Source organism: Amblyomma mixtum, chromosome 2 (assembly GCF_055824585.1).
Source record: "Amblyomma mixtum isolate Tamu chromosome 2, ASM5582458v1, whole genome shotgun sequence".
In the NCBI taxonomy this organism is placed as follows: domain Eukaryota; kingdom Metazoa; phylum Arthropoda; class Arachnida; order Ixodida; family Ixodidae; genus Amblyomma; species Amblyomma mixtum.
Window position 1 is genome coordinate 109,700,359 of NC_143013.1, and position 19,915 is coordinate 109,720,273.

At 51.1% G+C, this 19,915-nt stretch overlaps 1 protein-coding gene across 1 annotated transcript in view; it reads right to left on the reverse strand.

The window, feature by feature from the left end:
• Positions 1-1,089: 1,089 nt before the first annotated feature.
• Positions 1,090-19,915, reverse strand: part of LOC149360543 (glutathione S-transferase 3, mitochondrial-like) — a 39,518-nt gene continuing 20,692 nt past the window's right edge. The window contains exons 2-6 of the mRNA XM_089572381.1: positions 7,560-7,709; positions 7,120-7,184; positions 6,249-6,306; positions 3,797-3,869; positions 1,090-1,505 (exon numbers count right to left, since the gene is read on the reverse strand). Coding sequence (XP_089428507.1) covers positions 1,405-1,505; positions 3,797-3,869; positions 6,249-6,306; positions 7,120-7,184; positions 7,560-7,688 — 426 coding nt within the window. The 5' untranslated portion in view covers positions 7,689-7,709 and the 3' untranslated portion in view covers positions 1,090-1,404. The remainder of the gene's footprint in view (positions 1,506-3,796; positions 3,870-6,248; positions 6,307-7,119; positions 7,185-7,559; positions 7,710-19,915) is intronic.

The window sequence follows — 19,915 nt, forward strand, 5'->3', positions numbered from 1 at the left end:
GAGATCCCGCGCGGGATTCACAGGACACAGTGAAAGTATTACCCTAAGGCTAAGAGCACTTTGGGACAGCTGCAGTTACATTCCTAGAGAACCAGCGCGGGAGAGAAAGGACACGTATTACCTCAAGACTAAGATAGCACTTTGGGCCAGCTGGCGTTAATACCCTAGGATCCCGCGCGGGATTCACAGGACACAGTGAAAGTATTACCCTAAGGCTAAGAGCACTTTGGGACAGCTGCAGTTACATACCTAGAGAACCAGCGCGGGAGAGAAAGGACACGTATTACCTCAAGACTAAGATAGCACTTTGGGCCAGCTGGCGTTAATACCCTAGAGATCCCGCGCGGGATTCACAGGACACAGTGAAAGTATTACCCTAAGGCTAAGAGCACTTTGGGACAGCTGCAGTTACATTCCTAGAGATCCAGCGCGGGAGAGAAAGGACACGTATTACCTCAAGACTAAGATAGCACTTTGGGCCAGCTGGCGTTAATACCCTAGAGATCCCGCGCGGGATTCACAGGACACAGTGAAAGTATTACCCTAAGGCTAAGAGCACTTTGGGACAGCTGCAGTTACATTCCTAGAGAACCAGCGCGGGAGAGAAAGGACACGTATTACCTCAAGACTAAGATAGCACTTTGGGCCAGCTGGCGTTAATACCCTAGAGATCCAGCGCAGGGATAGACAGGACACAGGGAAAGTATTACCCTAAGACTAAGAGCACTGTGGGCCAGCTGGTGTTACATAGCCTAGAGATCAAACGCAGGAGACACAGTACACAGAGAGAGACCATATCTCTCCCACGCTGTATCTCTTCACCTGAAATCTACTCAGTTTTGTACAAAACACTGCAACATCTTACCTGATTTCTGAACATTTCTCTATGAAAAATGCAGTACGAGTTCGCCTTAACCGCAGCAACAGAAGTGCATTATAGACAATCGCCGCTAGAACTACCTAGACTCAAGAATCACGACTACAAGGTTGTTTCCACCAAAGAGAAGCTGTTAGATCGTGAAGTGTGATGTCAGTGTCCTGTCACGTGCGTTCTTTGTTTTTTTTTGCACAATAAGAGTAACGCAGAAAACCAAGACCAACAAATAAATTTTATTGCTTGAAGAAAATGGCCTCCGACCCGCTCATCCCAACGGCAGTTCGGTTAAGTGACAGTGCCGCCCGAATACGAGCAAAGCTCTTTGCTATCTTTTACAACTGTTTGTTCTCCCACTTGAGTGGGCAAAAATAAATGCAGAGACAATGGTCACTGCTTGGTGCAGTGCACTGCAGCAAGAGGTGTGCCCGGGGTGCTCTTGACAGGTGCGCGGTGTGAAATAAATTTCCTCGCAGGAAGTGGCTGAGGTGGGCTCCGCGTCTTGCCACCGTGTGGTCAGCGGCAGCTTCCTAGACGTGCCCCAGCATGCGCAGGCCGAGGCGCACGCTCAGCCCGAGGAGGGTCAACACGCCGAAGTACTGGAAGCCGCCGCGCATCCGCTTGGCCGGGTCTGCGGGCAAAGAGCGACGATTGAACACATTAGAGCCATTGTACACATAGACATTTCGACATATATGGTATATACTGTATCGCATATATGGTGCATATACAGGATAAATATCGGACATACAGGGTGTTTTACCTAAGACTTTACACAGTTTTTTTAAAATAGGTTTTCTTGAGTTAGGAGATAGGTTTTCTCGGCAGAGCATTGTTAGCGGTGTAGTGCTTCGGAATACAGCTAAGGCGTCCTAACGAGCAGGCAAGTTAATACTGAATAGTTAACTATCACCGTTAGGCCTCCTTAGTTATTGAGAGGCCTGTAGTCCACCGCAAGTAATATGCATATGTGTTTCTAGAATTTCGAAAATGCGGTTACCCTCGGTGCTGTGGCCCATCAAATTTCGGCTATTTCGACGAGGTGCTTGTTGCTTTGCCTGCAAGGTTATCGAAAGCGCATGTTGGCACGATGTAGCCACAATTTGCTGGGCCACAGCGCCGAGAGTTACCGCGTTTTCGAAATTCTAAAATCTGATGTGGATATTATTTACGGTGGGCTACACACCTCTCTACAATTAGGGATGCTAACAGAAATAGTTAAAAAGTTGACTACTGAATAATACTTAACCAGCCTGCTAGTTAGCACATCTTAGTAGTATTCTGATGTACCACACCACGGTCAATGCCATGCCAAAAAAGCATTCTTCTCACTAAAAATACCTATTTTTAAAAATTGTGTAAAGTCTTTGGTGAAACACCATGTATATGGTACGTATATATGGGTTCGGACAGTCTTTACAGCCGTAGAGACTGGCTGGCCGTGCACGCACGCGACAGCTTACACGCATAAGCCGTGGTTGAGGAAAAGTATACAGATAGAGGATACGCTGCCACCAAACCGCATCCTGCTTCTGTCGCCGCGCACAAACAGCGGACGTTGCATCCACCGTGCAAACACACCGCGAGTTGATACCTTTTTCGTAACTGAGCCTCACTCAAAGCCCGCGTTACAACCTCAATAGCGTTTTTCTCCCCTGCTGTAACTTGTAGAGATGGAACTGACGGGTACTACATTAAAATGACATTTTAGAATGTCACCTCTTCCAGGAACCCGCCATTTTTGCACTTGACGTGTTCACTGAGGCAGCGATTTCTGGAGCCCCAATCGCTGTGCAGCGTGGCCCACCGGTGGGCCATCTTTAATTTTCTTGGGTGCTCCGCAACAATGCACGGGGACCCACAGCGAGGACAACTCCTTGGAATCGGCAAGGCAGTGCCAAAAACTACATGTCATTTGCACTTTCCTCACGCTCTTCAATAATTCAGGGCCGACCCACGGATTCATCGCGCGACTCAGTATTCGTTGCCGCGCAGCATAATTACACGACATGACCCGCCAGCGACCCACGACGCAGTGAACGTGTTAAGAACCCCACCAGCAGCGACACATTTCTGCGACGGCATGTAGACAATACTGAATAGATACAGCGGAAGTGCACCAACGTTGCTGGGGTCTAAATACACAAGCGGCTAGTTCCCGAAAAATAACCTGCGATGCGTACCCACCGGCACATTCCATACCTCCCAATTTCTAACAGACAATGCGTAAGCAGGTCTAGACGGCCCCAACGTGCTTCAATTTCTTCCTTCCGAGTCTGTACGTTGGCCTGCTGTGCAAATAACCACACATAGCTCCAAAAGTAGAAAGGGCGCCGCATTTAAGTGCGCGTAGAATAGCTCATCCTTCCATGAGCTCCAAAATAATGTGCAAAACCGGCAAGCACTTAGTTCCTGCCGTCTGGTAGAAACGAAGTTCATATACTAAATGCTGGAATGTGAACATTTCGGCAGAAATCCGCCTCGTCAGGAGGCGAATTCCGAGAAAAAAACAGCAATACGGCGACAAAATTCTCTATAACTCAGTCTTAGAGCTTTGTCTCTAATACTGATTGTTCTACACAGAAGCAGCCCAAAAGAGCCGCTTCGAATAAATAAGCACGCTTGCGTTCGTGAACTATCAACGGCTCCCTCTGGATTTAACAGAATCGCAGGCAGCACTGAAAAGGGGCCCCACATATCATGTTCGAAAGCACAGCCCATATAAACCGCTAATGCCATCCTAACAGATCCGCACATAATTGCAGAGCACGACACAGAACATCACTACTCCACACAGAACCGAATAGTCCATGCAAGGCATGGCCGTGCGGCCGCCCAGAAGATCGCAGACCTACGAAGCAACCCAGTAAACAAAAACTAAAAGAAACGGATTACCGAGGAGTGCAAGCATATGCCACATACCTCCTGTGGAGTAGCCGAGGGCATAGACGACTCTGCCGGCAAGGAATACCAGGCCGGCACCAGCAGCCACTTTCTGCATCAGGAAAGAGTGTCCCAGTGAAGCGTTATCATTGTAGTAACACAGAAATTACAGTTTCCCCGCTGGGAGAAGGCGCACGGATTTCGCTGCTCCCAGAGCGTAGTAAATGATCCTTTCCCATAAAGTAACAGTGTCCGTGGCATACCTATAGCGTTTTAGCGTACGTTAAGAGCAGATGAAATGTCAGGCCTGATGGCAGACTGAGACAGCGCCAATGACTAACACAGGCCAAGCGGCGGTTGAGAAAACTAGCTGCACTCTCAGACTCGCATGGCCGAAAAAAGATGCTCGGAAAGTTCTGTAAAGGTCACCGAAATTCACCGGAGGGGCACGAAAACTTTGTCCCCAAACCATCACAATGCAGGACAACAGTCATTAAGGAATAGCAAAGGTCTCTACATAACCAACCTAAATAGGTCAATGAAAACAACTTCGCCCAATTTCTGTTCAGAGTGAAATTTCAATTTCAATTTCCATTTCCTTTTTTTTTTTTACTGTTTGTTGATGAGGAAAACGCACTTTAGTACTCAGAAATTCATAATCGAAAATGGAATTTTCTTTTCCCACCACCCGATTCCAACTCGCAACGTGGATGCCGACGTCGAATCAATTAGTATATTATGGACTCAGTGATCACTGTCTGAAAGTCGATGGTGGTGCAGTGCAGAGACTTTAGACTGCGAGATCCGCTCCCCCCCCCCAGAAAAAAAAAGTGCCGACGTCATCGGGCGCCGATATCTGTACGTCATTGTTTCTGGTCTTCTCTAAAAATTAGCCGGGGTTTAACTCCGCTTAAACCGATGTGGGACGTGCGAAAGCGCGGTGACGCAAACGGCAACGCCACAAGCAACACCATAGCAACGAGGTGGCGCAAATCTCAAAACTGTGAACAACTTTTTCGGGGGTGGCCCGGATCAAATTTTCGGAAATGATCCGGGTCAAATTTAGACGTCGCCATCGTGTCGGACAAGGTCAATTATGGTCGGACATCGATTCTGGTCCAAATCGGCCAAGGTCAAAATTCTACGGTGGACCGGGCCAAATTCTTGCCGCTTGGCGTCACAGTTGCTACGGCAACGGGCGATGCGCAAGCGCGATGCAGAAGCGAGAAGCGCAAGCAAGATTTTTGCTCCGCTCTGACAATCGTATGAAAGCTTTCGCACTAAAAGCTCCGTTTTGAGACAGGCCAGTTCCACTGCCATTTGAACGCGATGCAAGTCACCTTCAGCAAGCGTTCAGTGTCTGTTTAAGGCGGTATTGAACCACGGCGCTGCCAGCAGGAGTAGGTGCCCCCAAGTGTGCCGCGTCCTGCACCCGACCGGGAGCGGAAGCACACAAGCAGCTACGAGACCACGCCGTGCCAGCAGCGCCCATTACGTGGCAAATCCTCGAGGCGCGCCCTTGGTCGCGGCGAGATGCTATCTTCAACGCGCCGAAGAGCCGCCGCTACGAGCGCTTAGGCAGGGTTCAGCAAGAATGACAGAAAGCCAGCTCATCTGTGAATTACCTAACGGCCGGAAAGAGAGCCACTCCGCTTGCGAGCGGCTTTCGGCACAATGGGCGCATCCATTATTTCGCAGCGTTCCTCGGCTTCGAAGCGCTATACGCTATTTATCCTACCCAAAAAGCAGGAAGAGGTCAGAACTACGAGCACGGGAAAAGGCAGAGCGCTATTTCACCCGAGATTTCGCCGCCTGACTGACATTCCAAAACAAAAAAAAACAATAACCAGTGCACACAAGTGTGAACATGAGACTCGGGTTCTGCATTTACGGTTTTCTGGCAAGATTGGCGCACAAGTTTACATCAGCCTCCTAAAGCGGGCGTCTCTTCAATAAGACAGCCTTCACATGACAGGAACGTTATACCTTTATACCTGTAAATAAAAATAACTGTTCTATGCACAGCCGCTTTTAGAAATGTTATTTACTATGATGCATGTAATGCAGGTCTCAACCAGACACTGGCAGTATTCCAAATAAAAAAAAATTAAAATGGCAGTGCAAAAACGCAGTTAAGAAGTCCATAATGGCACCCAGTAACTCCAAGCCTACTATATAAAGCTAATGCTCGTATACTACCGACCTCTGCACCTGAGGAGGTGCTCTAGGCTCCGCTTCTCTGACGTGAAACATTAGCAGCCAAGCATGCTGGGAGGAGGGGGGTACGAAGACGCGGCTGTCTCACGAATTCAGAACTGACCGAGATCGCACAATCCTTATTCTGTGCCCCTCACGTTCCGACGAGACCGAAAGTCGTCAAGCAGAGCACAACGCCATAAGGTCTGCCCATGGTTTGTCTGCGTGCCGTGCTTCGTGAATGCCGATGGCCAGTTTCAAAACCGGAATAGGCGAAGACCGGTGGTGCACTCACCGGAAACTCGAATCCGCCCAGGAACAGTGTCATCAGGAACTGCGGGTAGCTCTCCAGGCTGCACAAGGGATTGCGACAGTTACAGTGATTAAGGCGCTCGTCTACCGAGCCGGGGTGCCCGGGTTCGAACCCGACTGCGGTGGCCGCGTTTCGATGGAGGCAGAACGCAAAAGGCGCCCGTGTGCTGTGCGATGCCAGTGCACGTTAAAGATCCCCGGGTGGTCGAAATTATTCCGGAGGCCTCCACTGCCTCCACTGAGGCACCTCTTTCTCTCTTTCCTTTTTCACTCCCACCTTCCTCCCTTCCCTTACGGCGCGGTTTAGGCAGATACTGCGCCATTTCCTTTCTTCTAAAACCAATTTACTATTACAATCCAGAGCCGCAAATATTGCAAAACCTCGCTTGAATCCCTCAGTAAGTTAGAAGAGAACACCCTCAGGAGACTACAAACCAACACACACCCAACGCCAGCTAAATTACACCAGTACTACCCTACACTATAGTCCGCAGTGGCCACACTGTGCAGAGGTAGCTAACCTCTACCCCATGGTGTGGGCATGCCAATTTAATCCCTTAGTTGACCCCATTCCCAACCCCTCGAAGTAGCAGTGGGAGGCTATTCTGCTCAGCGATGATCCTGACCGTCAGCAGCGGCTGGTGGGGAGGGCCAGCGCAGCAGCAGCCAGTGGACTACCGGACTAGGCGGCCCACCCACATGTTCTACGAATATTTAGCAAATAAAGATGCTTTCAATCAATCAATCAATCAATCAATCAATCAATCAATCAATTGCTTGCTTTCATCGGTGCTCACACCTATACGTAACCGTCAGAAGCACTGGAAGACAAGAGAGAATCACTGCACACTTACAAATTCTGGTGGGACCTCTGGACGCAGTTGAAGACAACGTTCGTGTCCGAGTACATGGTGGGATACTACGAGGAACAGCGAATAAGATTCAATGAGCTTCGGAGAGAGGGAAAAGAATTCATCGCGTCAAAGCTCCCAACTGAAGGTGTCTGGTTACAAGTAGCCCTAAAGACTAGCTCTATTATTTAAACGTCACTCTATTCAACTAACGCTACTAACGACCTGAAGTTTTATCAATCTCCAGCCATGATGTGTTATCACCGTCACACCTGACACCACGCGATTATTTTCAGAAAAAAGCGCTCTCTGTGAACCAGCCCGTAGGTGGACCCCCAACTCGAACGGCAAAGCGCTGAATGGCAGCTCAAGGGATGATGACCAAGGTACGGCAGTTCAGCTTTTGTCCGCGCAGGAAAGCGGAGAGGAGGAGAGGCGCAAACCTTGACGCCGAACTGCTTGCGGGCCTGGCCGACGCGGAAGGCGAGCCACATGTTGACCAGCGTGGAGCCCACGCCGACCAGAACCACGTAGCCGTACTCCTTGGGGACCACCAGGCTGAACGTACTCATGGTGGAAGGCAGAGGGGCAGCCTGCAAAGGGAAAGAACGCCACGATTGCGACTTCTACTCCGATACATTGAAACGAAAAAAACAATGCTGATTCTACGCGAAGAGGCCACACTGTAGATGAATTCATACTGGTGTGGCACCACAGGGACAGGGACAGAGCCAGAGTGACAACAACACAAGTGCTCACTAACAACTGACAAAGTTTATTAAAAGCACAAAAAATATATAGACGAAACCTATGGTTACATGCACAGTCATAACATGGTTACAAAGGTTACAGGCAAGAAGACACGTTAAATCACAACGAATCTACCTGTTATCATGGTTTAGTGTTCTTTGAAGATAATCAACCTCGGCGTCAAGCAGTAGCAAGGATGGCAAACTCACGCATACATCTGCCGACTTTTTTATGCGGAAGGCCTCCATAATCTCCCGGGAAGTCTTATCTTTATGCTTCCAGAGAACGCGCGTTTCCTTGAACAGTTGTTAGTGAGCACTTGTGTTGTTGTCACTCTGTCTCTGTCCCTGTCCTTGTGGTGCCACACCAGTATGAATTCGTACCAACTCGCCCAATTTTCAACCCTTTTGAACTGTAGATGATCCGCCCTTGCGCCGCTCATCTTCGTACTTTTTTCTAAAACAAGAGCTAACGGCAGTTCATTCGCTCATGGTCAAATGTCACATGCTCAAATGGCTCATGTCACAACACTGGAAGGCTTAACATGAACATTGATATTACCAAAAAGAGAAGTCGAACCAGAAGAGACCTGCCGCGGTGGCTCAGTTGTTAAGGCGCTCGTCTACTGAGCCGGAGTACTGGGATTCGAACCCAACCGCGGCGGCCGCGTTTCGATGGAAGCGGAACGCAAAAGGCGCCCGTGTGCTGTGCGATGTAAGTGCACGTTAAAGATCCCCAGGCGCTCGAAATTATTCCGCAGCCCTCCGATACGGCATCTCTTTCCTCCTTTCTTGTGTCCACCGAGATATGTGAGACAGTTACTGCGTCATTTCCTTTCCCCAAAACCAATTTCCAATTTTCAACTAGAAGCGAAGGCCGCGATCACCAAAATCGAAGCTCCTTTAATGCGACGTCTCCGCACCACCTGCATTGCGAATCACGCAGAGAAGACGCCGCGATAAATAAACACTCTCAAGCGCAGCATTTGCCGATACGGAACTGTTTATGGAACATCAACAACCAAGGACTCGAACCTGACACGCATCAAGTGCGAACGATTCAACGACAACACAGGCACCGACTCTGGTCCCGCGTCGCACAAAATAAACGACCGGAAGAAACGGGTCTTCAAGAGCCGCCGAAAGTGTGCTGTGGCTCCCCCTGGTGGATAATGCCAAGGACATTCTAGGCCACGGGGACTTGTACAACGCACACCTTATCGGACGCCACGCAATGTGGAGATAATGGCGCTTGCTCGTCTCCCATTTTGAGGACTACACAACAATACGAACATCGCTGGTCAGCGATAATCGCGAGCACAGGTACGCGAACAGAACGCGCACAACAAATACCTATACTTTGAAAGCAGGGCTGAAAAAAGCGGACGGATAGAAGGGAGACAGAGACATGGCGTTGAGCTGACAACCAAGCTCTATTTAACAAGCGCTTCTGTATATAAGCAGTGCAGATGACTATAATCAGAAGCCGATCATTTCGCATGATTCCGGCATTTTCCTCACCTTCTTGTCCTCAGAAACGCCAGCTCTTTCTCAAGAAGCGATATGGAAGGGTGACTCACGCATGTGGGTCTATACACTCGCCTTTCTCGCATTCTCGTCATCCATGTGCGGGCAAGGATGTTCTATACCACTCACGGATACGGCCATTTAGTCACCGTCCTGTCTGACTCACACATTATTTTTCCCGCACGTCAGCGGACTGCGCCGCACGACATCTGATCCGGATCTTGTTTCTTTGAACTCCCTGCATCAACTCTTACCCGTGTCTGTTATCGTCCTAGATTACCTCTGACAACTCGCCAGGTTTATAAAAACCACATTTTTTTTCTTACTCAGCTAGCTATGTTGTGGTCCGCGCTCTTACTATGTTATGGTCATCTGCACTGCATATATATTTAGAAGTGTTTCCTAAATAAAGCTTGCTTTTCTTTTCAGCGCCGCGTACAGGTGCGGACATAAGCAAACGAAGACTCCGTTCTAACTGGAATCACGCCTTCCCTATCTTACCTGAAGAAACATTATTTGTCCATGAACAAACGCACTATCGTACACTGCCAGCTTGTGCATACCACAGCTGCCACTAAAAATTAGACACCGGGGGAAAAATTGCTGAAAGCAATAGCGGGCTCCGCACCTGTATACGTCCCCAACCCACGTCCACGAGATACTCACCAGTCCACGCCCTTCAGCGGTGGTTTCAAATAATGAGAAACCAACTCGCCCAACAGGCTACTTTGCTCAAAGGAAACGTACACTCCGGAGGAGGGTCGCAGCAAAAGCGAAATACATTAATAGGCCCAGCATGTCCCATAGATTCCGCGGAACCACTCGGCGAACAAGGGACGCCGCTACGCCCCTTTCTCGGCTAATCCCAGCCGCGAAATGAAATTCCACGCGTAGGAAAGCTTGCCTTCGTCCGGGTCGAAATGACTGAAGCCCAAGAAAAGACCACGAATCTGACTTAATTCAATTTGCTGGCTGCCGGCGGAACACCTCAGCTGTGCATGCATGATTTCATTCATCGCCGTGAGGTTATTGAGCGATGCGGATATATTTCTGCCAACGTAACAACCGTTCTGCGTACATTTATGCACAACTGAACGTTAAATTCTTTGTTCTTTACTTTTTCTCAGGTGCTGGTAGACGTCGTCAATTTACGACTCTACGATGTGGACAAGATGAAAGCCCGGAGTGTTACTACGTTCCCTCATTTGAACGGAAACAGCGCCCGCTAAAAATTCAAGATGAAACCAAATTTACGGTGATGGCGAAATAAATAATTGACGATCCTCTATATGTGACCGTTTTGAGTTTTAAAAGGGATTTTCCAGCTCGACAGAGAGACCTTCATTCACGGACGACCACTTCGTGAAGAAAGTGGACGCTTTTATTAGAGTGGAAATACTTCAACTGTCCCCTCCTCTGAAGAGATAAGGAGCAGAAACGTGCTCGTTCTTTATTATTAACTTTTTCTAGGGCTGTTGCGTGTGAGCCTAACTGATTACCTTTCAACTGGTCAGAGTGTGATGCGGTGAAACCATGCTGTTTCAGTGCAAACGTCTCCACATGAATTTGTCAGCTAAGACACATGCATTAAATCTTTCTCTTCCCCATATGAAAAGCCACTTTAGGCCCGGCTTGAAAACAATGAACCCGCCATTTTGCTGACAGCTCGCGGAATATGAAGAACACTTGGAGAAAAAGTTCCGATTACCTCATTTCGCTAACTGCGGTAATTAAAAATGCGCATAACCCTCGTAAGCATTGCATATCACGTTTCTGCATTCACACTCCCCGGCGCGTAGATCGCTAAATGCCGGATTTTGTTGAAGCAACCGAGTCCGTCAACAGAAACAGAGCACGCATTTTCTGTGAATTTAACCAAGGTGTTTAAGATGGAACTCTTTGCCGAAGTTGCACTGACAACCCTTACTAAAATTTCTTTCGGCATTCCATAGACTTCTGTCTATAAAGTGTATAGACTGTCTATAGACAAGTCCTAGAGAATATAATACAGGCAATACACATCCTTAGACAGTCTATATAGACAATCTATTGATTTGTGGCCATACAAAATGGCCTATAAAATGGCTTATAATATCTATACAGAATATGTATGGGAAAAAATATCTATAGGGAGTCGATACTGTCTATAGAACACTTTTATAAGGGAATGTAAAACATTTTTTTCGCCTTGAACTTCAGACGAGGCGTACTTCTCTTCGGTTCACTGTTATATCAAAAACAAATTCGCTCCTCATCTGTCACCGCGGTGCAGCGCACAACCAACGCCATCCGCCTACACAGCCAGCTCGACGAACGAGCACGCAGATCATACCGGGCGAACCGTGCGGCCGCGGCAGGCGTGGACTTCGGCGCGCGAGGCACCCGAGAAGAAGGCCGGACCGAAGGGGAATTAGGTGAGACGTCATATATCTCCCCCCGTTCCTCGGCCCGGGAGAGGAATGCGCCGTGTATACACGTACGCCCCGCGTATTATATTATACATCCGCCGCCACGGCGAGATCGGTCCGGCACAAACCCGATACACGGCGGGGCCGACCAAGGAACGCAGTGCAGGACGAGGGAGAGGGGGAAGCACCGCCGATTTCTGTACGACATTCTACTCTCCAACAGCTCACGCGCTGTTGGAGCCGAGCCTCGCGAGAAAGGATGGAAAATAAAAGAAAACAGCAAAGGTTCCCGGAGCAGACGAAACAAAAGACGTTAGAAGGGAGAGGCCGCGAGCCCTTCATTTCGTCGCGTCGATACAGGGCTTCAGCGGGAGGCATTCGTGAGGACGCTGGCCCAGGCGCCGTCGCGAGTAACGGGAATTCCAAGCCTCCCATGATCCCTCGTTGTCATCCTCCTCATCCTGTTCGGCCGAGCGGGAACGAGGGTCCCGAGAGCGCTCGCGGGGGTCCTTATTACGCGCGGAAGGGCTGCTTCGGCGTCGCCAGTTCGCGACACGAGGCAGGTTATATAACTCGAAGCTCGGTGGCGTCCGCCACCGCGTAATTTCACGAAGGGACGCCGCGTTAGCGTCATCAATCCGCCTAGCGCCTTCGGAGCGACGCCTATGGCGCCTGGATTCATCCTAGCGACGCCGCTGTAGCAGCGACGTCTAGCGGCTGGAGTGAACACTTCTGGTGGGAGCTGAGGACCTAGGGCCAGAAAAGCAGCGGAGGAACGATGAGCTGATGACTACAGTGAAAGGAAGGAGGTGTCGCCAGAGCGTCTAAAAACAGATGTAAAGAATAAGGCGCACTCAAATGGAGTCAAATTAGAATTCGAGCGAGTTGGTACGTATTCAATGTACGTCAACATAGCATCAAAGACGGGACGGAACACACAGCACTTGTCTGTCCCATTGTTCAGTCCCGTCTTTAACGCGTTGCTGACGCACGACGAATAAGTACATACTAACTGACCCGAACTCCAGCTCTACTCAGTATGAACTCTACTACACTGGGCTTTAATGTATGTAGATGCTTTGATAAGGCTTGTCTGTGTCTCCGCTCAGACCCGTCTTTAATGCGCCTGTATGCGGAAGGTACTTGATCCGTAAGTGTGAGATGCATTGGTACCGGTGGGTTTCCGGCAGTGGCCACTGCGGACGACGCCGCTGCCGCCATGTTTTTGAGGAACGAGCTAATAGAGCTGCCGATGCTGTAAAACTACGGCTAGAGCCGAAGAAAAGAAAAATTGTGGTTGCATCCCTTCGGGGCAAAGAATACAAATTTCGAAATTCCGTGCACGCGCCTTTCACTACCGAAAGCGCAACGTTACTCTGAAGAACCTACTTCTCAATCTCTTGGCCACCGAAATGGGGGTAACTTCACTGAACCTAAAATTCGCCTTTATACGTCCAACTTCGCCTTTCCAATTGTCTCCTTTGGCAGCAGTGCGCATCAACGGGACTACAGCACGTCATCTCCTCGTAGAAAGCCTCCCCCTCTACAAAACCATCGTGAATGCTTACACGAACTGCGCGAAGCACGGACAGTATGGTATTTACGTACTTCGTGCTCGCGCTATAGGCAAGCCACCGCCACCCAAGAACAGGCCCACCGCGGATACTTTCGTGATTTCACTTCGTGCCCACATATCGAGCTTGCCCGGAGCAGCGTAGGATTTCGTAGCCCTCCCGGCCAGCAGCAGGCCCTTGGGGCAGCCACGGGACCCCCACATCGACCGGGGGTTTGGCCAGCCATGATAAACACTTTTCACGGGATGGGGGGTTAAGGGCCCCGTTACCCAGAAAATCGTCATCAGCGTTGTGAGCGATAAATAGGGTGGCGTAGGGTGGCCCACGCAGCCACCCACGGAGAAGCAACCAAGGTGGGCAAACTAGGTCACGTGACCTAGTGGCGTCATCACAACGTGCCCACCAGATTGTGAGCAAAAATAACCACCCTGGCAGGAGGCAGTGAAATTAATGGATGATCGCGAGAGGCTGCTCGGAAAGAGCAACTTGGGTCGCACAAGACCAGCCAGTGGCAGCTCTTGCCATTGCAGGGCTGTGGCGCATACCTTAAACATTGCATCTCTGCGCAAGAAGTGGTATGAGGACTACCAGGGACATGTGAATGTAACGTCAGGAATGACCGGTTCCGCAAATATAGGCATTAACTAATTAATGCTATCACGTGATATCCTTAAGGCGGAGCTTAAGTGGCCCCTCATATATTATTCGTGTTACGCTGCATGTGTGACCGAGGCATCGAGGACCGAGAGCGCGAGGCTCATGTCAAGGTAGATTCATGAGCCACTGCTATGAATCCTGTGCATGTCGGGCGACCACTTATGCACCGGCCTGCAGAGACCTATAAGAACGTCTCTGCAGTGAGCCGTACGACCTGGCGACCTTTGAATAACTTGTCAACAAGCCCTTTCAAACAAATACGAACAACTTTAGCGGCTCTCTTGTTGGCGTGTTTACGGATGATCTCACACCCATCATCTCTTTGTGAACTGTAAGGTCCCGAAGCGACACGTGAGCTATGAGGGACGCCGTAGTGGAGGGCTCCGTATAAATTTGAACCACCTGGAGTTTTTTAACGTGCGCTGACAACGCTGCGTTTCGCCTCCATCGAAACGCGACCTCCGCGGACGGGTTCGAAGCCGGGTCCTCCGGCTCAGTAGCCAAACGCGCTAAACGCTTAGCCACAGCGGCGGGTGACCCTACAACCTCCGCCCCGGCGCGGTGGCTGAGTGGTTACGGCGCTCGGCTGCTGGCCCGAAAGACGCGGGTTCCATCCCGGCCGCGGCGGCTGAATTTCGATGGAGGCGGAATTCTAGAGGCCCCTGTACTGTGCGATGCCAGTGCACGTTAAAGAACCCCAGGTGGTCGAAATTTCCGGAGACCTTCACTACGGTGTCCCACATAGCCTGAGTCGCTTTGGGACGTTAAACACCAGTAAACCAAACCAAACATACAACCTCCAAATGCACTTTCTGAGAATTTCGGACTTAAACGAATCACGAAGCTTCAAAGTCTGAAACTATACGGTTAGTATTACAGCAAGACTATCTGGCGAGACCTCATTCGCGAGCTGTAAGCCGTTCAAAAAAAAAAAAGGCTCGTTTTCAGAACAGAACCGCGGCCGTGAGGACGCTGCCCACACAGCAGGAGAAACCAAGGCTGCCAGCACACGGTTATGAAGTCGCACTTACGCAGATCGCGCGTACAGCACGCGCGTCCGCACTGGCAAAAACTCGGCGGGGAATCCGCCCTTATTTCACGATCCGCGCATGCCTCACGCGCCCCTATGCTTGGGCGCGGCGCATATCAGCATACACGAGGCGGAAACGGCCAGCAGCGTCCTCGAGGCAGCAGCAAACACACCTGCTCGCCGCTGGTCGAAGCGGGAGGCCGGCCGCAACGCGCAGAGTCACATTTTGCAGCTCCAACCGATGCCATCCCGACTGTGAGGAGCATAAATTACGGGAGCCAATCACGGCTCCTACCTATACTCTTTTGCATTCCAGATTTAAAGGCCGGAGCATGCCGCGTGTAGTATACGGGCGGCGCTCGTCAACCTCTGTCGAGTCGTGTTGTGTATATACGAAGCGTGTCCGGGCGCCTTCGATTTCAAGCACCGCTTTGGGACGCCGCCGCCGACTGAATTGATAAGACTCGCTCAGTAATAGAGGCAAGGCAATGGTGTATATAAACGGATGGCCAGTATAGCCGCACCGCAACAGAATCGACCTCGCTCAAAATAAGCCTCTTCTGCCGTCTTCTCAACCGGTCGTCAAAAGCCCGACATATTTCGGTAGCCCCATCTCCCAGGAATACCCGACAAAATCTCACTAGGCAGAAAGTCAGCAGTTTCGGACTGATCCGAACAAAAGCTTACGATGTCCTTGTATCTATGGCATGAGTTCATTAGAGTTCATCGTACATTTTCGATCCCAAGCCTAACTCCCGCCCTGAAGGTTTTTGACGCCTTTCTTTGTTCATCTAATTTTTTCGCGAACCTGGAATCAAGGGATGGCGGGGGGGGGGGGGGGGGGGGGGGGGGGGGGCTCCTTTCCGCGAAATGGTAACTCCTATGTTTAGAAGAATCAAGCCTTAATATTAACCCAACCTCACCTTGCGCCTAAAGTCATCTATCTTCGCAACAAATTCACCTTATCCTAAACTAGCCTTAAACTCACGGAATGCCCGACCACCCACCAAACGTAACGGGCTCCGACCGCCGGACACAGGAGAACCTAACACGGGGTCAGCTACCTGGGGCACGACTCAAGCGGTGATTCCAACCCACTAGCTACTAGCCGTCGAGTGCTTTTCGCAGTTTTTCAGACAGCGGAAGTATGTAGGATGTGATCCGGCAAGTAGAGGCTCGGGCTGTCAGCCTGTCGGCCCACCTGCCCTCGGCACCATGACATAACACCTCCAAGGGGACCCTCCTGTGCTTCCAACCAAATAACCGCGAACTTCTTACTGATAGTTAAATTAACGATTAGTCGCGAGAGGTTCCTCCGAAAGAGCAACTTTGGTCGCACAAGCCACACCGGCGGCAGCACCCGCCATCGCAGGGCAGTGGCGCACCGCTCAACTGCTGCACCCCTGCGCCAGGAGGGGTGTGAGGACTCCCATGGATCTATGAATGCAAAGCAGAGAATGACCGATTCTGCATATATCGGCGTTGACCAATTAACGTTATCGCGTCAATTCACGTTAGGCGTCACTTCATTTCGGATCAGCTTGTCCATATCTGTACCACGGCCGCTCAATGGACGCGCACTTGCCGTGTCTGTACACACTTCCCCGTAGCTTTCCAACGCAAACGCAACAGGCACGCGCTGGTCTCGTCGCCTGACGCAGGAATTCAGTGCCTGCTTCACAGTACGGCGCATCGGTGAGCGACCACAACTTCCGCTCCGTCGGTGCTGACGGTTACACAAGCTGAACAAACGGCACCCAGCCATTCACGTCAAACTTTAAAGTAGAAAGAACTGAGCTCCGATGTGTACAAGCCGTGAAGAAGACACAGCATGCCACAGCTAGGCACGGGACGCGTGCGCACGGCGTCCTGCGGCGAGCGTACCTCAGCGCGACTGGGTTGATGCGGTCACTGTCCCTCCATATCCCAGCCCTCTCCCAGCGTCGGCTTTCGTGGGAATTTACGCGCGCTAAAAGGTAACGGATAGCTCCGGCTGCCTCGGCCAGGAACAGCAGACGGCCGCGGCGGCGGCAAATGTAGATGCTCCCTCCCGAGACGACACGTGGCGGTAATCTACGAACGCTCAGCCGCGCGCCCCCCCCCCCCCCCCCCCCCCCCCCCCCTCCTTCAGCTGAACTGTCCCTCCGCCCGGCGTAGCCGCCTTCCATCAGCGGCACGTGAAAAAAGCTCCGCCGCTCGGAACGGCGTCTATCCCGGAGACGGCGGAAAGTGCGACGACCGTTGTCAACTTCCTCGACGCTGCCTCGACGCTGTTGTTGCGGCATCGCTTGGGAGCGAGATGTTTTCTTCGGGCGTCGTCAGAGCCACTTAGCCAGCACCGGCGGTTGCTCGGAGGTCGAGTGGGGAGCCAATCCGCCACGGATGCGCCAGACGTTCGCGACGCCCGTCAGAGACTTTTTCCGCCTTAAAGGGGTTGTGAAAAGAAAATGAAGCTGCCCGATTTTGATTTTTACTGCTTCCATAAACATTAGACATGCTAGTTCCGAAATATTTCGACTCAATATTGAGTCTGCATTTAATAAAGCCCGTTCGAAATCGCTGCCTTTTCGAGCTCTTGAAACGACCATGCGCCGCCGTCGGCTGGCACACGCACTACTCGACTACGTCATTTTAAGATCTTCAGAAACGTAGAGATATCTTCAACTTTCGTTTGCCCTAAAATAATAGCTTTATGAGAAATTCAGAAAGTGAAACAAGGTTTTCCAATTATTTGCACGCGTAATTGCACTCTGTTAAAATGCAGCGCGTGGTCATACATCAATCACTGACCTGGGACCAGTTTCGGTTTCGGTTCTACTTCTACATCCTCCTTGGCTTCAGTATCAGCGGCTCGACATAGCCTTGCTTACGTGAACCTATCTAGGTGGTGTTCCTTGACAGCGGTGGTTTGAGTCAGAGAATCGAGCTGAGCAAGGCCAGCCCATCTCGACGACTCTCTCTTTACATGAACTCGATACGAACGAGTCAGCTATCGCGGCGCGCATCGGCTCCGCGCTTGTTCTTTGCTGTAGAAAAATATATTCCAGAAGCGTGAAGAGGGTTAGGCATAATTTGCAGATGGGGCTGCGAGTCAACCCACCCCTTGCGATAGAGATGAAGACTCGAGTCCACGACCGGGTTCGGAGGTTCACGGTCGGGGCTCCCGCTGGGCAGAGGTGTCGCGGTCTCTCGGCATGACTGCTACTTGCCGGGCGCGCGACGTGCCGTTGCGAGCGGCGTAACGACTGACAGCAGCTCGCCGCCTGCGCCCAACCGATGTCAATGACAGGCCGCACGCGGCGCGTCGCACTGACAAGGGGCAGAATGCGAGCGCGCAGAGCGCCAGCGTCATAATGACATGGGGACGCGTTTCTCGGGGCCGACCTGTCAGCCTGGATGCCGGCCGCCGGCGTCAGAAAAACACGCTAGTATTATTTGTTCACGCTCATAACAAGCACTGGAAGAGATGAATGCCAAAAATGAATCATTTTTGAGGATCGTTGGTTAATGCCGAGTTGCTGGCAGTATTCAATTCGGCGATACAAGCAAATTTCATCAAATGACCGCTTTATTTACTGCCTGGTCGCCGCTCGCATAGCTGGCATTTGCTAGCTCCGCTGGCGTCGCGGAAATCGAGCATATCTTAATTTTATTATGGGACAGGTTCACAGTTAAAGGGGTGACGAGAGTAGTACCTTTTACAGCGCTGACCAGTTCCGAAGCTCCCTCAGCTGCGGTATCGATAGTATCGATGCAAAACCAGGTAGGCTTAGCGACGACCAGGGCCGCCGGCAAGCCTCGATCGCAGCTTCATCGCCCGGCGCGTCCGCAGGCGGCGTCGTTGCCGAAAGCTCGGCATGCGCTCGAATATAAGAGGCAGCCTTTCTGATAGCATGGCGCTGTTTTGTCTTTTCTGGTGCGAATGTGAAATACAGCGAGGCTGCAGGCCGGCCGGCAAACCTAGATCCCGTCCGCTGGCGTCATAAAAATGAGCTAAATATTTTTTTTCATGTAAATAATAAACTCTGGGAGCAAGAAGTGCGGAAAATAGATCATTTTTGAGGATCGTTGTACAATGCCGAGTTGCTGGAAGCAGCAACTGTAATACGAGCAAATTTCTTGCCACAACCGCCGCTCAGCTGCCGCTGCCCGCGGCCGTTGCGGTCCGGCTTGCGCGCCTGGCCTCCGCTATATAGCTCCGCTGCCGAGCGCACCGCAGCAATGACCATATGTTTTGTTGTGAGACGATGCTGTTGACAGTAAAGCGATGCCAAAAACAGGCATTTTATCATAACCCAGGCTACTTCCGAAGCGCTGTCCACCGCGGCTTCGGTGCGAAACAGGCCTAGCGACGACCAGGGCAGCCAGAGAGCAGTGCAGTTCGTCGCCCGGCGCGCCCGCGTCTAGCGCCGTTGCCGAAAGCGCGCTACGTGGGCAGGCATGCTTTGTGGCCGCCCGAGTACAGCCGGCAGTCTTTCTGATAACATCGCTCTTTTGTCTTTTCTGGTGCCAACTTCAGTAGCCAAGCAGCGCGCAGGCGCTGATGTGCGGTGGCAAAGTGTTACACCGGATGTGGCCGGGCATGAGTCAAGTGGCGCAAAGATGCTTGCCGCTCCGTGTCCCTGCTTGCTGTGGGCGACAGTTCGCAAGCGGCGACTGGTGCGGCGCGCCGTCCAAGTTTTCGCACATGTGTCAGCTTGAGAGCTAGCAGACTCCATTCTGAGCAGACGACGGTGCCACATTCGAGTCAATATGCGTGCTGTAACCTCGGTCAACTATGGCTAAACAGGCCTCGCTAAGCCGCCATGTTGTGTTGACGACAGAAGCCTCTGATTGGCTTCTTAAAATGACGTT